Source organism: Cuculus canorus, chromosome 11, assembly GCF_017976375.1.
Source record: "Cuculus canorus isolate bCucCan1 chromosome 11, bCucCan1.pri, whole genome shotgun sequence".
NCBI lineage: Eukaryota > Metazoa > Chordata > Aves > Cuculiformes > Cuculidae > Cuculus > Cuculus canorus.
The window spans coordinates 1,051,569-1,074,207 of NC_071411.1; the positions used below are offsets into that span (position 1 = coordinate 1,051,569).

Here is a 22,639-nt window from a genome sequence, read left to right on the forward strand (position 1 = left end):
GGCGGCGAATGTGCTCGGGTGGTGAGTCGGGGGGCCCCGGCGGGTCTCGGTCCCGCGTGCGATTTACACACTGTACAAGTATTTACAGCGCGAGGAGCGGCGGGGGCCGGGGGCCCGGAGGAGGCACCTTCGGGCTATGCACTTGTCATCGGCGAGAGGCAGCGGGGTGACCCTTGGGAGCAACGCGCTCCCCGCCATCCCACAGCCGCCGGCATCGCCCTGCGAGGGACCGGAGTGCGGGCTTCCCACGGCGACCGGGTCCTCGATAACAAGTGCATAAAATCTGCGAAGAGCTTTCAGTACAGCGATGGACCGATGGAAAAGAAAAAAAGAAAAGTCCAGGCAAAGAACAGCAAGCACTGAAAGGCGGGTGGAACCGTGCAGAGAAGTAGCAAGCCATGCTCTACGACGGGACAGACGGTCACGGGCGCTGGGGCTGCCCTTTGGCAAAGTGGCCCTCCGTGGGTCGAACATGCCACGAATTCATACGCACGGGTGGTTGATAAAGAGTAGTTATCGGGTCGCTCGGCGGCACGCTTTGCGATGAAACCCTTAGGCGCGACATTGAACCGGTTAGCTATTCACAGGTCTTCTTCTGGAGTCGTGTTATTTCGTTGCATAGAACATCGGGCGGGCGAGCGAGTGGCAGCCGCCCGCCGCGGGGGGCACTGGGGGCGCCGCCGGCGCAGGGAGGCAGCGGGGGCGTGGGTGGCCGGCGAGACCCCTCCTCAGGCTGCCTCCCCTCCCCGGGGAACCCCCTCCTGGCAGGGCAAGCAGGCTTTGGCCGCCGCGCTGGCCGTCCCCACGTCCCCGCGAAATGGCTTGAGAAGGACTTGGATTGCACAGTAAGAGGAAGGATTCTGCCGGAGGCAAAGCTCTCCTGATCTTGTTCCACGGGATTTGTGCTCTTTTGTAGCCTCCTGCACTCTATTGCTTCTACAGACAACAGCCTGTGTGCTAACTCATCGCACAAAGCAAAGAGGGAAGAGGATTTGGTATAAAGTTTGAAAAAAAAAAAAAACAAACCCCCAAACCAAAAGGAAATGAACCCAGAAAAACTGAGAAAGAAAGGATCCCCCCCCGACGACGCCCCGTGCCCCCCCCCCCCGGTGCGGATGAGGTATACACAGAAATCAAAGTGGGATGATTAAGGCTGTTCTTGAAAGAAAAGGGGTGCCCGGCAGCGGGCGCGCTGGCTGCGTGGCAAGGGCGAGCGCAGCCCTTTCAATGCTTCCAATGGCTTCGGGGCAGCGCCGCGTGCCAGGACGCGTCGGCAAAGGCCGGCCACGCCGCCTGTCAGAGTCCTATGGCCTCGTATTTCAGTAGTGAAACAGTGTTAGGTCCTAGCTGGCGCGCTCCGGGGCTCCCGGTGGGGCCGGGAGCAGGCTGCAGTGCAGGGGGCGCAGGGATGGCCCCGGCGGGGCAGACGGGGTCAGGAAGGAGAAGCGGCGCCCGTAGCGCCCAGCCCTCGGCTCATGGGGTGGAAAAACCTATGAAGAGGCCAGAGATGGGGTTCAGAGGGAGCAACTCTGCGTATAATCTTGAGAAAGGGCCACAGCCCACCTACGGGGCCCAACCCAATGATCCGGTTCAGGCCCATCCCCTCGGGCAGCTGTGGGGGCAGAGGGAGCATCTGCCCACCCGGTGCCAGGGCTCGCCGCGTGTCGCGCTGGAGCTGCTCGCCAGGCATGGGGGCACCTGCCCCGGAGCGTCCGCCGGGCCCCTGTGCGGCCGCCGTTTGGTCCAGCATCCAGGGATCGCCCTGCTTTCAAAAGCTTGTGAGAGACAGAGAGAGGCGTTAGCCCGCAGAGGGGACCCTGCCGAGCGGCAGTGCTGGCCCGAGCAAACCGGCTGCGGTGAGCCAAGAGGCACTGCCGGCGGAGCAGCTGCTGCCGCCCCCGCACTGGACGGGCTCCCGGAGCAGAGCTTGGGCTGCTCAAACCGTCCCCGCAAACCCAAGGTCTGCACCAGCATCCGCATGGCATCGGCCCATGCAGCGCTGCCGAGACTGGGGAACCGAGCCCCCACGCCTCGGTGTGGGGCCGGCGCTCGCGGATGAGGATGGGGACGAGTGGCCCAGTGCGAAGGGGATGGGGCTGCACTGCATCCATCCCACCCTGGGGGCTCAGCGGGTGCCGGCGGGGACAGAGGTGCCGTAGCTCTGGGGATGGCACAGCAGAGGGGACCAACGCAATGGAGGGAGCTGGTGCGATGCAGAGGATCGATGCGATGGAAGGGACCAATGCGATGGACAGGGCCAATGTGAAGGAGAGGACCAGTGCAATGGAGAGGGCTGGTGGGTGGCTGTGCCCTGGACACTCACCCTTATACTCAGAGTCTGGCGCCGCATGCTGAATTCATTGGCTTCTTCATAGGTTTTTCCACTGCAACGACTCAATCTCCACTCGCTTCCCAAACTCCTGCAGTGGGAGAGAGCGGGAGTGCGAGGGTGTCAGGCCTGGGCAGGGAGAGCCCATGGCGCAGCACCCAGTGCCCGCTGCACTCACCTTGTGCCGTTCTCTCACCAGAACGAAGTGAACTTCTTGCCGAAAGCCGACACCGCTGCAGGGAAGCCAGGAGAAGTGTCAGCATGGCGCAGCTGCCCCAGCCCTCCCCCTCTCCGACCCCAAACTGCTGCTTTTGCCCCAAACTATGGGAGCACCACATGCCATCGGCTGCTCCCGGCCACCCCTGTGGCACCCAACCCCATCCTGGTGCAGAGGAGCACCCCTCACCTTCAGTCAGTTTGCCTGCTTGTTCCGCCGCCCCCCCGGGCAGGATTTTGGAGAAAACGCTCTCGCCTTCCACCCCGGGCTGCCCCGTCGCCGGTCCGGCGGTGCCACGCGGCCCAGCCGCCCTCGGCCCAGCCTTGCTGTCTGCTGGGGAACGGATGAAGCCACCGTTAGCAGGGGATGAGCTTGGCTCGAGGGGCTCAGCCGAGCCCCCGGGGTGCCAGGCAGCCGGCACGGGGGCAGATGGCACCGCGCCGCAGCGCCCACTGACCTGCTGCTGCTGGGGGCTGTGCTGCGGGCGCTCTACTCTGCTGCTGTGGCACTTTCGCTGCGGGTTTGGATGCGTCCGCCTGCTCTGCTTTCGGCTGCAACGGGGAAAATACATTTCAGCCCTCTTAGCAGAGCATCCTCTAAGGGTGACCCGGGCCGGGAGGCAACACTGAAACCCCAAATGCTGTGAGAAAATGGCCCCACCGCCCCAAAGTGGCAGAGAGGATCCAGGGCACAGGGATCATCGAATCATAGGATGGTTCGGGTTGGAAGGGACCTTAAAGATCATCCAGTTCAAACGTGAATGTCCCCTGCCAGGTCCCCTCAAGGGGACGGCTGCTCCCGTGGCACCCAGGGGTGGCAGTGGTGGGCACACAGATGGGATACACCTTGTCCCAAACCCTTCCCTACCAGCCCCGGCCCTGGCCGGCCGAGCCACAGGGTGAGGAGGCAGCCGAGTCAAACTTACCGCTGGTGCCGCGTGCCCCCCCGGCTGCACATGGGGCATGGCCGGTGCCTTCCCTGCTGCCTGCGCTGGCCCCGGCTGCTGCTGCGGTGGCCGGGACGATGGGGGTCCCTGTGTCCTGCCCCGGGCCTCGGGCTGTGCTGGGCCGGCGGGCTGGGCACCCTGCCGCGCCGCCGGCTGCTGCCGTGCCGCCTGCTGCCCTGCCTGCTGCTGTCTGGCCGCCGCCTGCTGCGGGTGGGTGACGGGCTCCGGCTTGGGCGCTGGGGCGGTTGGCCCATGTGCCTGGGGGGGCTTCTGTGCCTTGGGGGTCTCAGCGCCATGGTGGTGAGCAGTGGGGTGGGACGGCGGCCCGTACTCGCTGGAACTGGGGCCGTACGGTGTGCGGGACTCCGGCTGCTGCGCCTTCTTGGAGGCGGCCGGTGGCCCATGGCCGCGAGGCTCGTGGCGGCTGGACTCCCGCGGGTGCTGCTTGGCCGAGCGGCGCGGGGGCTCGTCGCCTGCATGCCGGGAGGTGCCGGCGTGGCGCCCGTACTCCCCGTGGTGCCGGTGCTCGCGGTGCTGGGGGTAGTCGTCATGCTGCCACGGGTCCTCGTCGGGGGGCTCGTCGTAGTCGTGGTAGGTGTGCTTAACCGGGGGTCTCTTCTGCGAGGAAGAGTGGCCACCATAGTGCCTGACCCTCTCCGCCCGCGCCTCCCTGGGCTTATCAAACCAGTCTGTCTCCTCCTGACCCAAATGATAGGCTTCGGAAACCAAAAACAAACCACAGTCAATCTCTCGCTCGAGGCCGCCCGGGTGGAAGCCATGCAATGGAGGCGGGAGAGGCAAGCAGCGGGCACGCGCGTGGGGGACAGCCTGCGCCGGCAGGGACGGGGCACGGCACGGCGAGGCACCGCGTAGGACTGGATAACACCAAACACCCGGGGTTGGGGGAGGAAGGCACATGTCAAGCAAACTGAGGCGGTGAGAGTGTCTCTGCGTACGAGCGCACGGGCATGCCCCGGGGAAGCGCCATGCTCTGGGTTGGTCACCACGGGGAGCCATTACCTTCACTGTCTGAGACAACGCAATGGGCGTCATCCATGCCGTAGCCCTCCTCGTGCTTGTACGAGTGACTCCTTGGCACGTCTTTGATGTGCTCTTGCACATCAGGCAACGAGTGGCTGGAGCAGAACTGGGAGCAGGGGTCCCCTGCTGACTGGGAGCCGGGCCCCCCCGTGGCGCGTGACCCCCCCACTGCCTTCCCCAGGGGGCTGACGGGGCTCTCCTCCTCCGAGGGCTGTGTGCGGATGGGTGCCCGCCCCCGGCTCTGGCTCATGCTGAGGGATGAGGGCTTGGAGCCACCTTTCTGGGAGCGCTCCATGCCCTCCCGCTCGTAGGACTTGCTCCGGCCACCCGCCTCCCGGCTGGAGGACTTTTCCACCCCATAGCCAGAGGAGCGAGTTCTGCTGCTGGTGGAGTAGACCCGCTCCTCCTCGTCCACCAGATCCCGGCTGGAGACACCATAGTACTTCTGCTGCTCGTAAACGTTCTTCTTCAGGCCATAGGTGATCTCATCCTGCAGCTTCTTGGCCCTGGAGGCCACGTTGCTGCTGCCAACCGAGGTTGTCACTGAGTAGGAGGCCAGATCTGACTCCACATCTTTGGCTTCTTCGATGGGGGAGAACTTGGAGATCTTCTGCTCCATGCCCTGCTTCCTGTGCTTGCTGCGCTTTGAGGAGACAACGGCGGGTGCCAGGTTCTTGGATGAATGCTTCGGCAGTGCAGTGCTGGAGCTGTGCTTGTCTGCCCGTGAGTACCGGTACTCGCCATCCCCATAGTAGTAGGATGAACCAGTGGAGCTTCCTGACACCCTGCCGTTGCTCTCCACACCTCGGTGATAGCTGTTCTTCCCTCGATGGTCAGGGCCATGGTGATCATAAATGTCCTCTTCAGACTCCTCCTCGGCTTTGGCATAGCAGCAGGGCCGGGCAGAGCTCTCGGCATCCCCAAGCTCGCTCTTCTCTCTGCCACGGCGGCTGCTGGCGCCCATGCCCGACAGCTCTGCTTTCTGCCCCTCCACCGCTGGGCTCTCCTTGGTGAGCTCACTGATGTCCTCGATCATAACGTAGTTACGGGGGATGTTCTGCTCCAGGTTGGTGTAGAGGGACTCGGAAGAGAAGCTGGCTGAGGGGCCCTGCGCCGCACCGGCTCTCTCGGCTGGCCGGGCCTCGGGTGCCTTGTACTGCTCGTAGCCACCACTCGCTGTCGTGGCGCTGAAGGTGACGTCAGGAATGGTGGAGGAGCTGGTGGCCGTGCCAATGACCTCGTAATTGGTGGGGATCTTCTGTTCCAGGTCGGCCAGCGAGGTCTGCCGAGGCTTCTGGTGCCCGCTGGGCACCTCCACCAGGCTCTGGAAGAGGGCAGGCTGCGTCGCTGGCACAGCGGCCGCCCCAGCAAAGGCGCTCGGGGTCTGATAGGGGTTCTGGGGCCGGAAGCCCGGCTGGCTCGGGGTGCTCAGCTCTGGGTAAGCGGTGCCCGGGGCCGGGAAGGCGCTGGGCGAGGCGAAGGCGGGCAGCGGGGCTGCTGGCAATCCGTCCTGCGAGGTGCTGGCCACGGGGTACTGGGGGGGCTGCAGGCGGGTGGGCGGGAAGGCGGCGGGTGCCTGCGGGGCAGGGTATGGGTAGGCGCCATAGGAGGCAGCGGCAGCGGTGAAGTCGGGGTACTGCCCAGCGGGCGCGGGGCGCAGGCCGGCACCGTCGTAGGCGGCGAGGCGCAGGCTGTGCAGCTCACTGTCAGACAGGTAGTCGCGGCGGTCCCCGGGGCAGCGCAGGTAGGGGTGATCCCGCCCGCCGCCCCGCTCCTTCAGCAGCGACTCCTTGCGTTGGGTGATGCCCAGCTCCAGGTACTTGAGCTTGGCGTCGATCTCCTTCTCCTCCTCGTCCAGCTCTGCCTGCTTTTTCCGCAGCTTGGTGGCCTCGTGCTCCACCAGCTTCAGGTCGTGGTCCAGCTCCTTGAGCAGGCTGGCCTTGGTGACTGGCGCGGTGGCCTTGGGGGCCAGGCTGCTCAGGTAGAGCTGGGACGCGGCTGGGCTGGCCAGCGGCACATGGGGCTCCTCGGGTGGCGGGCTGGGCAGCGTCCGCTTCACCTTGCGCGCCAGCGGGCTCGACTGCAGCCCCCCGACCTGCAAAGTCAAGGGACACCTGGTCAGGGGTGCGGTTTTGAGTCTGCCCGACATCACAGAGCTCCTCCCATGCGCCGGGTTACGGCGAGGCAGCCCGCCGTGCACGTGTCCCCCCACGCACCGAGGACGCGGCATTTATGTAAAAGCACAATAAATAGGATGGAAGTAACAGGCAGGGCGCTTTCCGTGAGTAATTACCGGGGGTGGCAGCCAGCCAAGTGCTGGGCCGGCCACGTGCACACCGCTGCCTGCCGCAAAGAGCGCTTTCTGCCCTGGGGCGCTGGGCAGTGGGGCTGCCGCTGCCCCGGGAGTTGTCCCGGGCACTCTGCAGGTGCTGGGCAGCCTGAGGCAACCTCAATGTGTGGGGGCAAAGAGCCGCTGCCATCCAAAATGTGCGTGGTGACCTCTCCTTGGGAGAGGAGGGGGACCCGGCTGGGGCCAGGGCCAGGGACAACCCTGATTCTGCCACCCAGCAGCAGCTCTCACCCCTGAGAGTGTTTGTGCAGCCAGTGGAGCCCCAGGGCCTCCCTCCGGCTGCCGGCATCGGTGCACACATCCATGCCCACCAGCTGCCATCAGCTGCAGCAGAAAGCCAGCCTTTTAAAATATTAATTGCCGCAGCGCTAACGAAACCAAAATGTCCCGAGGTGCCTCGTGGAGCCGTTCCCCACGGGAAAGGTTGCTGCCCACGCTGACATACCTGGGTGCTAGGGAGCAGCGGGTGCTGGTAGAGGGAAAACCTGTCCTTGCTGGCCTCCTCGGCGGTGGGGCTGATGGGCTTGGGGTCGGAGAGGGAGCGCTGCATAGTCTTGATGGGGCGCGGCAGCGTCTGCTGGCGTTGGGCCGAGTCGGTGGTGAAGTGCTTCTGCGGGGGAACGTGAGCCTTGTTCAGCCGCTCGCTGGTGGCAAAGGACGACTCCAGGAGGCGATGGGGAGAGAGCGGGGAGACAGGCGAGTAGAGGACCTGGGGAGAGCGGGGCGGCTGCCGGGTCACCAGCTGGGACAGGGACTCAGCCGGCAGATGGGACTGGTAGCCGATTTCCAGCGGATCCGGTTTCTTCTTCTCGAACTTGCCCAGGGTCTGCTGCCGGACGGCGTGGGGGTCCAGGGGGCCCGTGCTCACCATCTGGATGTTGGTGGAGTAGGGCGGGATGGTGGTGGGCACCGTCAGCTGGGGGACCACGACGCCGGGCTGCGGGGCCGGCTCTGGCTCCGTCTGGCAGGCCAGGCTCTCACCCCGCTGCGTCTTCTCCGGGGCCGAGATGTATTTGATGATCTCCACGCGGGGGTCATGGGTGGTGATGTGGATGGAGGGGGAGACGTGGAGGAGCTGGTCGGGCTCTGTCTGCACCGAGCAGTCACTGATGGTCTGGATGCCCACGCTGGCCGTGCCGCGGGCTGCTCCCTCTGCCTTGCCCTCGCCGCTGGCCTCAGCGTGCCGCGAGGGCCGGGAGCGCCGGCGGCGCACAGGCTGCTCCCACTCCCCGCTGTCCTCCTCATCTGTCTGCACACTGCAGTCTGCGCTGCGACGCACCCGCCGCCGGCGTGACAGCAGGTACCGCTCCTCACCGTCCTCCTCATCTGTCTGCACGCTGCTGTCTGCCGTCTTCCTCGACGCAAAGGCCTCCCGCACCGCCTCCTTCTCATAGGCATCCCGCAGCCGTGGCATCGAGTTCCTCTTCTTGATGCCCCGGGCTGGCTCCCAGGACTCCTCGGCTTGCAGCGACATGTCCGAGGCCGAGCTGCTGAGTGGCCGCTGCGGCGCAGGGTAGCGGAGGGCAGGGGGCCCCTCTGGTGCCGCTTGGCCTGGCGGGGGCCATGCCTGCCCATTGTGCGGCGGGCCCCGCGGCGGCTCGGCGGGCCCCTCGGGCGGGCGGGCGGCAGGCTCGGCGAAGGTGCTCTTCTGCCGCTTCTGCTCCTCCAGCTGCTGCTGCAGCTGGTGCTGGAGCTGGTGGATGTGCTCGAGCTGGAGACGCTGCTGGGCGAGCTGCTCCCGCTGCAGCGCCAGCTGCGCGTGCCGCTCCTCCTGCTGCTGCTGCAGCACCTGCTGCTTGATGCACTGCAGTTCCTGCAGCTCCCGCTGCACCAGCAGCTGCTCCTTCTCCCGGTGCCTCTGCAGCTCCACACGTTCCCGCTCCAACTCCTCCTGCAGCCGCAGCTGCCGCAGCTTCTCCAGCTCCACGCGCTCCCGCTCCAGCTGCAGCACGTGCTCCTGCTGCTTGCGCTGCCGCTCCTCCTCCCGCTCCCGCTCTTCCCGCTGAGATGCATCTGACGGTGCCTTGGGTGCCGCGGCCGCTTGCCCGCTCTCCTTGCCGACGGCTGGTGCTGCCGGAGCCTCGACACGGGGCGCGGCCCCCGCCGGCTCTGCTCTCTGCACGCCGCTGGCGGGGGCGGCAGGGGCTTTGGGAGCGGGAGAGGTGCCCGCCGCCGCCGTGCTGACGGGCTTGCCCAGGTAGACGGGCGTCTCCACCATCGAGGCCACGGGGGCTGCCCGGCTGGGAGCTGGGTAGCGGTAAAGGCCCTGCGCTGCCAGCGGCACACGGGGGGTGACAACCGGCAGCCTGGCCAGGCTGGCGAGCGGGACGGCCGCCACACCGCCCGGGCCGTAGGGTCTGTACAGGCCACGCAGCATGGGCCGCAGCACGGAGGCCGGCTGGGTGGTGATGGGCAGCGTGGAGGCAATGGGCGTGTTGATGGTGGAGTAGATCATGCCGTCGGCGGCGCGCACGGTGGCGGTGGAAGGGAACATCTGTCGGACGGCGCCCAGGCGGACGCCGGGGACATTGTACTGTGCCAGGCTGCCGAAGCCTTGCCGCGCCTCGGGGAAGGTGGGGTTGTACATCCCGCCAGGCTTGGGGGGCGCGGGGCCCTGCTGCTGAGCCGCCAGCCCCACCGCGGTCCCCGGCCCAGCCCCGGGGCCGTAGGGCAGCAGGTCGGGGCCGTTGGCATGCCGGCTCCCATACTGGTGGTCCATGGAGTTGAGGGCAGCACACATGCGGCTGATCTCGCGTGCCGTGGTGGCACTGTAGTGGGCCAGGCTGGACTCCTGGAAGCTGGTCAGGTCACCCCGGGGTGAGAAACGGTAGTCAGAATAGATGTTGGAGGCCGAGCTGTACCTCCGCATGGGGAGCGGGTGGCCCAGCAGCTCTGCCGGCTGGCGGAGGTCGGAGAAGGAGCCATACTGCAGCCCCTGGCCCAGGTAACCCCCCTCAGCAAAGCCCACACTGTAGGAGTGCTTCATGGTGCTGAGGTCCACGGCAGCATCACCCGCTGCGGAGGGGAAGGGCTGATCCCCCTTCATGGGGTAGTAGCTCATTCCAATTTCAGAGAGGTTCGTGTCTGACATGGAGGAATAAAGGCGGCCGAAGGTGCCGGTAGGATAAAACTTCTGCTCCTCATAGAGCGCGTTTGCTGTGGCTGGTTGCTCCCGGTAGGGGAAGGTCTCCGGCAGCTCTGGCTCTCTGCTGCCATAGAGGGGTCCACTGGCTTTCCGGCTGGGCACCGGCGCCTCTCCGGCTTTCTTCTCTGGCATCTTTGAGGTGGGATTGAAAGCACCAGTGCAGCTGCCACCGAAGGGAAACTTGTAGACCACGTCGCAGCAGGCCACCTGGCTCTCCGGCTTCACTCCCGTGAGGTCCAGCACATTGGTCGGGGGTTCCTCTTTCAGCACTTTGGTCACCGGGCCGGCCGCCGCCTCCTCCATCTGCACCATCATCACCTGGGACTTCTTGCCGCCAAGCGCGAGGAGAGGGCTCTGGCTCTTTAGCTCCACTGGCACTGCCCGGTACAGCTCCGAGCTTGGCTCCGGTGCGAAGGACTGTGGGAGGCCGCCGACGTTCTGTGCGCCACTGCCCTGTGGGACGAGCACATCCTTCTTCACCATCTGGCCTGGTATGCTGTACCTTGCAAACTTGGTCTGGGCAGGAGCGGCGGGCTCCGGCTTGCCACCGGACGCCGCGCTGGCTCTGACGGTGGCTGTGTGGACGCCCTGCTCCATCTGCTTCACCTGCGCCAAGCACACCGGGCTCCCAGTCCCCTGCCCAAAGTCCACCCGGCTCTGGAAAGGGTCTCCATAGACCACAGGCTGCTTGGGCTGCTGCGAGAGGAGCATGGGGGACGCGATGGCCAGACCGGCAGTGCTGGCTGCTGCGATGATGGCGTGGGGCTGCTCCTGAGCATTGAGATTGATGATCAAGGGCTGGATGGCCGTGGACTGCCGGCTCGGGATGTGGTCCAAGGTCAGGCAGTATTTCCTAGCCTCGGTGGCCAAGGAGGTGAGATCCATGCCTTGGTCTGTGATGATGATGGGGGCAGACTTCAGCGCGGTCCGTAAATCCACAGCGTTAGTGCTTGGTGCCTTGGGCCCCGGCTCGACCCGGGATGTGCCGGGGATGGAGGAGATGCGGCAGAGGGAGATGTTTTCTGCAGGTAGCGCTCCCCAGCCATACAGCCCGGTGATGCCGTCGGCAGCCGAAGTCACGGCGGGTGCTTTCTGGGTGTGCTCCTTCACTGGCTGTGCTCTGATGTAGGCACCCAGCGGCTGCTCCGGCTCCGGCGCCTGGCTGTAGCCGTGCGCTGGCAGCTGCCGGCTTGGCCTGGTGGGAGACGTGGTGGGAGATGTCAAGGAGCCGGAGCTGGTGGGCTTAGTTTGGCTGGCCGCGTCGGCTGCCAGTGTGATCAGCATGAAAGGGGCATCCTGCGAGGAGGGCTGCCGGGCCAGGCGTGGTGAGCCCGCCCGGTGTGGCGTCTGCGTCCCTTGTGCCACCATGGGGGAAGAGGCAGCGGGGCTGTCAGTGGGACCCTCGTAGGGGAGGAGGGGGCTCTGCGTCTGCGTGGAAAACTCTGCCGTGGCCTTGGCGGTGCGGGTGGGACTCTGTGTGGGGGAGGTGGGTGAGAGCGGAGGGCTGGAGCTCTTGAAGAAGGGGTACATCTTGGGCGGTGGGGGCTTGCTGTCGCTGGCGGCTGGGACCTTTTCTCTGCCTGTCTGCACGCTGATCTCCACCACCGCCTTGGTTCTGCCGGCATCCTCTGTCTGCGATCCGTAGCTGACAGTGCTCTTGGCTGGACTGTAGCTTCTGCCGGGTACAGATGGGGCCTCTGGAGCTGGGGAGCCGTAGCTCCGCAATGCAGTCCCAGGGCCACCCGCCGCTGTCGTCACTGTGATGGTGCCTTTGCCGTAGGCGTAAGAAGTGGTTGCAGCCTTGGACGCCAGGCCAGGTGCTTCTGGGCCACTCTGGAGCTTGGCCACGTCTTGTCCCTCTTTTGCAAAATGCTGGGTGACGCGGACGTCGGGAATGGCCTTGGCTGTGCTGCTGTCGGAGGCAGAAAAGGAGACAGGAGCGGAGAGCTGCGTGGGACTGGTGCCCGGGGTGAGGGGACCACCGTTCTGCTTCATCAGGTCAGCATACGCACTCTCGGCATTGAGGAAGTGCTTCTCCGGGTATGTCTCCTCCGGCCCCTTCACCTTCTCTCTCTGCTCGAGGGCCAGGTCGAAGGAGGAGGACTGGTGCATCCTGGAGATGTTCTTGGAGGTCTGCAGGATCTCCTCATACACCCCTCCGGCCTTTGACAGGGCGCTTGGATAGCCGGGTTGGGAGGAGCGCGTGGGGCCACTGTCGTACCGGTACTCCTCGGTGTACTGGTACTCGAAGCCGTTTGGGCCCTCGGTGCCACAGTAGCCAACCTGCTGGAAGGTGCTGCTGTAGGAAACGGCTGGCTGAGCTTGCTGGACCTGCTGCTTCTGCATCATCTCTGCCTTCCTCATCATTTCCTCGTAGGCTTCCTCGGCGCTCTTGAGGGGCTTGCTGGCAGGCTGGCTGGGGCCGCTCTCCACCTTCTCTGTGGGGGAGTACAGCGACATGAAGGTGGGCAGGTTGTACTCGCTGCCCGACTTGTACAGCTTGGAGGTCACTGCGTCGAAACTCTCGGCCTCTGAGTCAATGGAGGGTGAGTACTCCGAGCAGGAGGAGCGGTGCAGCTCCTCCATCTCCGCTGCCTGCCGCAGCTCCTCGGTGGGAGAGGCATCCTCGATGGGGGAGAGGTTGCTGGGGGGTGTTTTGGAGCGCTCCCTCCTCCGCTGGGCTCTCAACTCCTCCTTGTCACGCTTGGTCTTGCGTGCTGTGCTCCGAATGCGCTGCTGCTCCACCTCTCGCATTTTCTCCTGCTCCCGCAGTAGCTCCTCTTCCTCCCTCAGCTCCTCCTCCTCAGACGAGTCCTCGATGGTGGGCAGCAAGGGGCCGTGCGAACGGTGGCGAGCCTTCCTCTGTTGCTTCACCTCCTCCAGCCGCTGCCGGCGGCTGGGGCTGCTGTCACTGTCCTCCTCCAGGGAGGAGATGGAGGTGGGCGAGGTGCCCGAGGTGTAGCTGGGTGTCGTGGCTGGCAGGGTGGAGGAGCACTCGCCCCGGGAGCGCTCCTCGGGGGAGCCTGTCAGGCTCTCCATCTCCAGCTCAGGCTCCCGGTCCAGGCTGGTGTCTGCCTCCTGGCCCATCTCCATCTCCCGCCCGTAGCCAGTTGTGCTGTTGAGCTCGATGGTCTTGAAGCGTCGCAGCCCGCCCTGGGCTGTGCTCAAGTCGTCATCCTCCGCTGCCTCCAGGTCCTTCCTCTCCTCCTTGTGCAGGCTGCCGGGGCTGTGTGGCAGGCGCCGCTTGGCCGACGTTGGCTCTTTTCCCTTCTCTGCCTCAGCTTTCTGCCCTGCTTTGGAGACACCGTACTTGGCGCGTCCGTAGCCGCCTTCCTCCTCCTCCTCCTCGAGGTTGTCCTCCTCTGCGCTCATCTCCAGGATCTGCCTCCGCATGAACTCTTCATCACTCACCTCCGCTTCCCGGCCCGTGGGCCTGGGGGGCACCGGGGAGAAGCCCCCCTCGCTGCTGTCCTCCACGTAGTCGTGCCGCAGCTTGCTGCCAAACTCGTCCGAGGACTCTGCACTCTCCCTCCGCTCCCGCTGGTTCTCCCACTCCAGTGAGTCCTCATCCTCCTCCAGGATGTCTTCCAGCTCCTCGTCTGAGTCAAAGGCTTCTGGGGTGATGGAGAGGTACCGTGGCCGCTGTCGCTGCCGCTGCTCATCCCGTGGCTCCCCCTTGCCGCGCTCGGCAGGCTCCGGCGGGGCACCCTGGCCTTCCAGGAGGGGCCGCATGCTGCTCTCCAGCTTGGTGAGCTCGGAGGGGCTGGGGGGGCTCTGCCCGGCCAGCCCGGTGCCGCTCAGCTTCTCCTCCTCCTGCTGCACCAGGCCGGTGATCTCGCTCTGCGAGCTGGAGATGCCATCGGAGGAGTAGCCGGTGTCGCTCAGGCTCTGGGGGCTGCGGGACAGGTCCGGGGGGTAAGGCTTGCTCCCATCCTGCTGGCAAGGGAGAGCGCAGCGTCAAACTCTGACACCTCCGGAGCCGCTCCCCACCCCGCTTCCTCCCAAATCCTCCCCTGGGAAGGGCGCAGAAGGTCAGGGCGGCGCTGGGAGCTGGCCCAGCACCCAGGCTGGGGGCTGCCCCGTGCGCCCGCCACGGCTCAGCAATGTCTGTGTGCTAACGAAGGCGGGCGACGGGGCGTGCTGCGAGCAGGGCAGGGCACAGCAAACATCGCCAGGGGCGCAGGCACTGTGGGACTCATAAATACGTTTCAAAAACCTGGCCCGGGAGCATTACCTCCCCCAATAACCAACACGAGAAGGCTGCCTAATGGCAATATCGATTCTCTCGCTGCCCACCATGCAGAGCCCCAGCCGCGAGCCTCGGGGCACGGATGGCCCCGCGCCCTTCCTGCACAGGGAGGAGTGGGAGCGCTGGTGATGGGGGCTGGGACGGGGCTGCCCTTGCACCCTGGTGGCACCATAGGACAGGAGCTTCACCGGCGGTGGGAACAGCCACCTTTAACGAACTCTAATTTCCCTCATCAACAGCCCTGCAAAGCCGCCTTCAGAAACAGAGTGGCCCCAGGATCCTCGTTAGACACCAGCAGAAACGAACAGGCTGTTTTAATTGATGTTACAATTGGGCAGCATGGGGACAAGCCTCCGAGCTGTGGAGAGAACACCGTTGTGCCCAGTCCCGGTGCTCCCGGCAGGGCCCGTTACCTGCCGGCACTGACCATACTCGATTTTGGGAGGGCCAGCAGACAGGGACATGAGGAGCTGGATGCTCCCTGCAAGCTCACCCACCTCCTGCTCCTTCGCCCGTGGTGCCTCGGAGAGTGCCCGGCTCTCCTTGCTCTCCACCTCCGGCTTGGGGGTTGCGCTCTTCCCCTTTGGCGTGGTGCTCTCAGGAGCTCTGGAAGGCTCCGGGGCAACTTTGGGCAGCGGCTTTTCCTCCACCGGCGCAGGGGGCTTCTTCTCCGCCGGGGCAGGGCTCGGGGTCCTGCTCTGCTCAGCAGCCCGGAGGCTCCTGGCAGGCGAGGACTGCGGCTCGGAGGGGGCCACTGGCCCGGCGGGCACTGGCGCGGGCGCTCGCTGCTGCTGGCTGCTGGCTGGCGGCTGGCGCCGCGGGGAGCCGGTGGGTGGCTGCTTTGGGGCAGGCAGCGGCATCGGGGCAGGGTCGCCGAGGCTGCCTTCGAGCAGCCGCTGGGTTTGGCAGTTCAAGCACAGCCACTCGTTCTTCTGCAAAACACAGAAAGGAAAAGTGCTGTTAAAACTGTGGGAGCTTCGTCCCAGTAGGGACCTTACTGAGAAGTTCAGCTGATGGGATGCACGGTGATGGTGCAAAGGACTCAGCTTGCCCGAACCAAGTAACCGGCTTTGGAGATGCCAAGCAGAGAGCAGGAAAGCACTGACACACTGGTGGAGCTGCAGAGCGGTGTGTGGTGTTGGAGCTGCGCCCTACAAACCATCTAGAAGAAGAGACCAATCATCCAATCTAACCGTACCCCTAGCCATGTCCAGACCTCAGTGATGTTCAGCCAGAGGGACCATGGCTACGACACTGGGATTTCACACTCACATCACATCAGCATCGCCAGCTCTCCTCATCTCCAGCCTTGCCAGTGTTTCATTTGTAATCATAGAATCATGGAATGGCTTGGGTGGGAAGGGACCTCAAAGCCCACCCAGTCCCAACACTGCCATGGGCAGGGACACCTCCCACTGGATCAGGGGCTCCAAGCTCCATCCAACCTGGCCTGGAACCCCTCCAGGGATGGGGCAGCCACCACTGCTCTGGGCAACCTGGGCCAGGGCCTCCCCACCTGAACAGCAAAACATTTCTCCCCAAGATCTCATCTCAATCTCCCCTCTTTCAGCTCAAAACCATCCCCCCTCGTCCTATCCCTGCATTCCCTGATCAAAAGCCCCTCCCCAGCTTTCCTGGAGCCCCTTTCCGTACCGGAAGCTGCTCTAAAGCCTCCACAGCCTTCTCTTCTCCAGGCTGAACAACCCCAACTCTCTCAGCCTGTCCTCGTACAGGAGGTGCTCCAGCCCTCGGATCAGCTCAGTGGTCTCCTTTGAACTTGCTCTTAAATGAAATTCCCTCACTTTTAAGTGAAATTAAACAATGAAGGCAGGTTGCCACCACAGCTTAACACGTCTCTGGCTCCATACAGCTCCTCTCTCACTCGGATTTGTTTTCCTTGATACAATAAAGGTTTAATAGCCAAATCATAATACTTAAGGATCTTTTTTTTTTTCTAGGTTATCTGAAAATACTGGGTACACAAGCAGGCAAAATTTTCCCAAAGATATTACCCAAAGTACATGCTGTGCAGGAAAGGAACAAGAAAATCTTGTCTAGTGAAATTCTCAGCAAGAGCTGTCGTTTTATGACCTGGAAAAAGCAGCTCGTAAGCAGGACTGTGAGTGGCAGGGAGCCTGCGGGGCTACGGCAGGGGCTCTGCATTTAGAGATCAGAAGCACTTTCCCCCCACCAGGTCGTCCAAGGGCTATTTTTACCTGCCCAGGAATGTCCAGGAATAGGGCCTTGACATTTCCTTCCCTTTTGATGTTTCATCACCTTAAACCTTTTTGGGTTTGCTGCTAGCAGCCTGATATGCGTCAAGTCCTTCTTCACAGCGTCCTCTTTTGCCGATCCCGTGCTCCCAAAGCTCCGGGTGGCCACCCTTGGGGGTGGCTGGGGGTGACAGTCGAAGCACTGTCAGCGAGGTGGTCTTGGTCTTCAACTGGAGCAGTCTGGGATGGGGGCTGCAAGCCAGCCGCGTCTCCTGGGGCCACAGAGACCACGAGAAAATGAGGTTCACCAAAATGGCTCCGAGGAAACAGTCTCAAGTTGCACCAGTAGAGCTCTAGATTGGACACTAGGAAAAAATTCTACACCAAAAGGGTTGCCAAGCTCTGGCAGAGGCTGCCCGGGGAAGTGGTGGAATCTCCATCCCTGGAGGGGTTCAAAAGACGTGTAGAAGTGGCACATGGGGACATGGTTTAGTGGTGGGCTTAGCAGTGCTTGGCTAGCAGATGGACTCGATCTTATGGGTCTTTTCCAACCTATGTGGTTGTACAATTCTATTCTAGGGCTCCAAACCCCAAACCTGTGAGATGGCAGCAGCGTCGCAGCCTGGCTCCCGCACTCGGCACCCACGAGTCCCCACGTTTTGCTGAGACACTGGCGACGCTCTGCAGCTGCTGGTGGCCAGGAGCAGTGGGCTTCCCCAGACCCCTCTTTGCTCACACAGCAGCCTGGGCCAGGAGCAGCCACCCATCCCGCGCTCTCGGGGAGGAGCGACGGCTTCCACGGGGGAGGTGTGCAATGTCCTTCCTGCCACCCCCACCTCGGCACAGCAGCCCCTGCCCTCTGCCCCTTCGTCACACAAACATCTTAGGAACACAGTAGGATTCAGAGTGCCATAAAAAAAATCCCTTTCAGCATGGTAATATTTAATTACCGCTTAATCAAAGAGAAAGTCTAATTAATGGGCAACAGCAGCCTATTCTATCTTAATGATTGCATTTGTCTTCTTTTATTACAGAAGTTGCTCTCCTCACTGCGCCTCCGAATCAGATCTCCTCGCCCCGCTCTGCTGTGTAATTACTTCAGACTGCAGAAGGAAATGGGACTGCGTGACACAAATTCGATCCCTGCCTCATGGCAGAGCTTTTCATTTTTCTCTCAAGAATCCTGTTTCTCTTCGCCGCAGCTCCCTCCCCAGTGCCAGCGGAGACGGGGAGGCGTGATGCCCAGGGGATGGGCGGCCTGTACTGGGGCAGCACTCAGCTCCTGCCTGGCCCTCTCCGCCACTCCTGCATCGTGCCAGGTCCCAGCCTGGTCCTGCAGGAACCAGAGAAGATCAACTCACCTTGAACAACCCACCCCGCCACACCCAGGCGCTTACCACGCAGCCTGGAGGGGGCACTTATGATGTCCCACCATGCACGTTGGGAAGCTCACGATGAGGGGATGGGCAGAGCTGCTTTTGCCCTTCTAGAGAGCTACAACACAGGGATTTCACACACTCTCCCACTTCACCTCAGCATCACCAGTTCTCTTCAACTCCAGCCTTGCTAATATTTTGGTTTTAATCATAGAATCATAAGATGATTTGGGTTGTAAAGGACCTCAAAGCCCATCCAGTCGCACCCCCTGCCATGGGCAGGGACACCTCCCACTGGATCAGGGGCTCCAAGCTCCATCCAACCTGGCCTGGAACCCCTCCAGGGATGGGGCAGCCACCACTGCTCTGGGCAACCTGGGCCAGGGCCTCCCCACCCTCACAGCAAAACATTTCTTCCCAAGATCTCATGACAATCTCCCCTCTTTCAGCTCAAAACCGTTCCCACTCATCTTATCCCTGCACTCCCTGACCAAGAGCCCCTTTCCCTACTGGAAGCTGCTATAAGGTCTCCATGGAGCCGTCTCTTCTCCAGGCTGAATAAAGCCAACTCTCTCAGCCTGTCCTCATGCTGGAGGTGCTCCAGCCCTTGGATCATCTCCGTGGCCTCCTCTGGACTCGCTCCAACAGCTCCATGTCCTTCCTGTGCTGAGGACTCCAGAACTGGATGCAGGGCTCCAGGTGAGGTCTCACCAGAGCGGAGCAGAGGGGCAAAATCCTCTCCCTCACCCTGCTGGTCCCACTGCTTTGGATCCAGCCCAGGACCCGATTGGTTTCTCAGCTGCAAGAGACAGCCCAGCACCCTGCACTTTAATTTGAATCCCTGTGGAAAACCACAATGCCATTACAGTCTCGGATGGCAGAAAACCAGCGGAGAGGGAACTGAATCTTCCCAGCGGTGGGAGAAGAAGCCCCAGCCTCATCATCAGGCGGCGCCGTGTGGAGCTGCGCATTCGCTGCGAGCACAGTCTGCACCGCAGCAGCCAGCGCAGCATTTGCTATCACATCGCAGCGCTCGCTGTAGTGAACGCCTCCAGCAGCGGGAGCTGCAAGTGCCCGGCTCCTGCATGTGCCCGGCGGGGTGTGAAATCCTGCCCACAGCAGCTGCAGGGAGGTGGACGCTCGCAAAGCTGCCCGTGCACAGCAGGAACATCTCTGGCAAACCTCTCCAAGCTCTCAGATGCTGTCTTTAAGAGCCCTCTGCAGCCCCACTATCACCAGGTATCACCTGTGTTATGCTGCTGGACGCTTAAACCCGAGGCTCAGCAAAGATGCTGTGTCTGAGGCGTCTTGCAGCCAGCGCCCCACGCTCTACTGGTGACAAACAACCTGTCCCTTCCGCGGTCCTGCAGTGTTATCGGCTCCGGGTTTGGTTTTCCTGCAGCAGCTCTGCTCCATCCCAGAAATCGGCTCTGGAGCAGCTGCCCCGTCTGCAGAGTGCCATCACCGGCATTTTCCAGCCAACGGGATTAAGTGGCCCCTGAGAAAAATGCAAACATTCGACACCCGGCTGACTTGCTAACAGCTTGCAAATCCCCATCACGATTAACCAGATCCCATGAAGATAATAATAATTAGGCTGTATTTAGTGTTTTAACATCCAAACTGTCAGAGGCCCAGGAAGACTGGGTGCCCCTTGCCGGGGCGGTAAGCGGGTAAGGAGCTTACGGCCAAGGCACGGCAGCGCCTGTCTGAGTCTCCATGCTTAAAGATGCTGGAAACCAGGGCCCTGACCAGGATGGGGATGAGGGCTGCTCGACGCTCCAGTCTCCTGCCCAAGGTGGGCACGGGGGGTGTAAGCGCACGGAGCCCAGGCGATGGGCAGCTGGGGCCGGCGAGGACTGCGGCGCACAGGGAACATGGGCAGCAGCACATGGGCAACGCCGCCAGGATGCCAAGTGGGCTCCAGGCGAAGGAAAGCATCAATAATTAAAAAGAGGGATGAAACCAAAGCATGCCTGTGATACCATCTTAAATGAAGAGGCGCTGGCACGGCGGGGAGCGCTGGAAAGCAGCCAGCTGGGCAGGCAGGGGGCGAAGGCACCAGGTTATCAACTTACACCCCCCAGGAGGGTCACTGCCCTGACTCCTCACCTCCCAGCCTTCCTCGCCACCAAACCACCAGGATTTGCAGAGCCGTTACAGGAAAAGGAGGTTTCCAAAGAGAGAAACGGTGCAGGATGGAGCCCGGGGTGCGGGGCAGCCCTGGCCAGCGACTGCGAGCGGGCGGCTGCGCTCAGGGCATCGCATCCAAGCAGTAATGATGATGCCGGGGTTTAATTGCACACCAAGGCAGCGGCATTCAGAGATGCAGGATGCAGAATGCAGGCTTCGCTGAAGGGGTGGCGATTGCCGAGCTGCCCTCCCTCCTGAGCATCCCTGCCCACCGGGGAGCCCAGGTCTCACGCAGGATGGGGTGCAGGGTCGGTGTAGTTGGGGTCCACATGCAGGGGGGTGCCGCGGGATCCCCCTGAGCTCTGGCACCTGCTGGTGGGTGGCCACAGCCACGCTTGCCAGCCCCTGCCGCCTTTTACCCTGCAATTGTTTTAATTTACTAATGGGCAAGAACAAAACTGTAATTAACTAAAATAGAAGTCTTCCCATGTAATTTTGGTCAACTGTATTGCTTGGCAAGTTAATTAAATGCTGAATCCCCCAGCGCCACTGGGGTTTGCTTTTAATGATGGAGCCAGCGAGCTTCAGCATCACGGCTGCTCATGAACCCCACAGGTCTGAGAGCCTCGGTGGAAGCTGGTGATGCTGGAGGCTTCCCAGCTTCCCCAGAGCCTTCCCAGCTTCCCCAGTTAGCTCCTGGATGCCAGTCCCACCGTTCCTGTGACTCCCGAGGCCCTGGATGCAACCTCTCCAGCTCCTGGCAGACGCACGGCCGTGCTTTTCCTCCCAGCACTCCCTGCAACATCATCCCCGCCGCTCTGCCCAGTTCTTGATATTCTACGGTATAATTTTACACAATCAAAATGATATCTACTGAAACACCAGCACAAAACTCTGTACAAAATAAGATAAGCAGCATGAGGTATAAGGATCTCGTGAGCCAGATCTCATCTCCCGGCAGTAAGGGTGGTGAAGCTCACAAGAATATTTCATTTATTTGCTGACAAGGCCTGTGCCGGGCTCGGCGCTGGGACAGATGGGTGCCTGCAAAACACGGAAAACACTTCTGGTATCTGAATCAAGATCCAATTTAACAAGAACCTCATAAAATCACTTCTCAAGCACTCCTCTCAGCCTTGCTTGCAGGAAACCTCCCACTTAGGAGGGCTCCTGACATACAGGCACCTCTGACGTGCCCTCCCGCAGAGCACCACACGCTCCCATCGCCTGGGCACTCAGCACCCTGCTGCTCAGAGCTAGAAATAATCGATAAATAGCACTCAGCACCCTGGTGCTGAGAACACCACAAGCCTGACATAGAATCATTGAATTATTTGGGTTGGAAGGGACCTTAAAGCATATCCATTCCCACCCCCTGCCATGGGCAGAGACACTGGGTCCGGTTGCTCCGAGCTCCATCCAACCTGGCCTGGAACCCCTCCAGGGATGGGGCAGCCCCCACTGTTCTGGGCACCCTGGGCCGGGACCTCCCCACCCTCAGCGTGAAGAAATTCCTCCTCATGTCCAGTCTAACTCTGCCCCTCTCCAGTTTACACCCATCGCCCCTCATCCTGTCACCACGAGCCTTTGCAAACAGCCCCTCCCCAGCTTTCTTGGAGCCCCTTCAGGCACCATCCGTACCGGGGACAGGGTTTAGCACAGTTTTAAACAGATTGAATTCTGCTTGATCACCAGATGCGAGGGCTGTTTCAGACCCACCTCGGGCAGTGCTGGGGTGCGGCTGGCAGGTTCTCCATCCTCTGATCGCCCCGCGCCCTCCCCTCCGCACAGCCGCTCTCTCGCCCAGCAGCCTCCCCAGTCAATCCCCGGTGCTCATCCATTTCAGATGCTGCTGCCTCAGCGCTGGCTGATGTTTGCTCCCCCCTCGGTTTCACCCATACTCACAGCTCAACTCTCCCGAGCCCCTCCAAACCACCTCCGTGCACCAGGAGGCACCACACACATCTGCCAAACCCCTCCGACTGAGCTGGGAGCGTGCTAACCCATACCAACCCGCTCTTCCAGGATGCTCTCCTATGGAGGCGAGGAGGCACATCAAAGCGCCGACCACAGTGCGTTCACAAAGCACATTTTCAACCTCGTGTGCCATCAGCAAATAACGATGGGCCTGGTTTTACCTCCACCCAGCGCTCATCTCTGCGAGGAGGCTCAGGCAGTGATGGGATTTGAGACGAGGGCGAGGAAACAGCGGAAGCGCCAGAGATCAGGAGAGATGGAACAAACACAGAAGATGCTCGCCAGAGCTGTGCTGCTGGTGGAAAGAGGCCGAGGGGGGTTCTGGTGGCATTGGCACCAGGAGGAGAGAGATGCAGGGACAGGGCAGGGCAGGATGGGCTATTGCCTCAATTGTGCCTTTTTTCCCCTAAAAACGCCCTCAAAATCCCCCCGAGATGCAGAGCTGCCTGTGCTTGTTGACTGCATTTATGCGGCACAGGCGTGCTGCTGTGGAAGTTTATATACCAGATATAAGATAAGATAAGCAGGAGGGCACTCTGTCTGGACTGTCCACCCAAGACTCCAGAATGAATCCTCCAACTCCTGCTGCAGCCAAAGCACCCACGGCCGCAGCCCCCGCAGCGCCCAGCGCCAGAGCAGCTCAGCACCCGCACCCTTGGGTGG

General features: G+C 62.4%; 1 protein-coding gene across 4 annotated transcripts in view; it reads right to left on the bottom strand.

Moving 5' to 3' along the window:
- Positions 1–1,111: 1,111 nt before the first annotated feature.
- The window catches only part of BSN (bassoon presynaptic cytomatrix protein), an 86,430-nt gene continuing 64,902 nt past the window's right edge, over positions 1,112–22,639 (bottom strand). For 2 of the 4 annotated variants that reach the window (XM_054077083.1, XM_054077086.1), the window contains 9 exons: positions 14,775–15,209; positions 7,329–13,964; positions 4,513–6,628; positions 3,472–4,208; positions 3,004–3,097; positions 2,736–2,879; positions 2,508–2,562; positions 2,324–2,420; positions 1,112–1,775 (listed from right to left, as the gene is read on the bottom strand). In XM_054077083.1, coding sequence (XP_053933058.1) covers positions 2,522–2,562; positions 2,736–2,879; positions 3,004–3,097; positions 3,472–4,208; positions 4,513–6,628; positions 7,329–13,964; positions 14,775–15,209 — 10,203 coding nt within the window. In that variant the 3' untranslated portion in view covers positions 1,112–1,775; positions 2,324–2,420; positions 2,508–2,521. The remainder of the gene's footprint in view (positions 1,776–2,323; positions 2,421–2,507; positions 2,563–2,735; positions 2,880–3,003; positions 3,098–3,471; positions 4,209–4,512; positions 6,629–7,328; positions 13,965–14,774; positions 15,210–22,639) is intronic. The other 2 variants (XM_054077084.1, XM_054077085.1) reach the window with 2 other exon arrangements.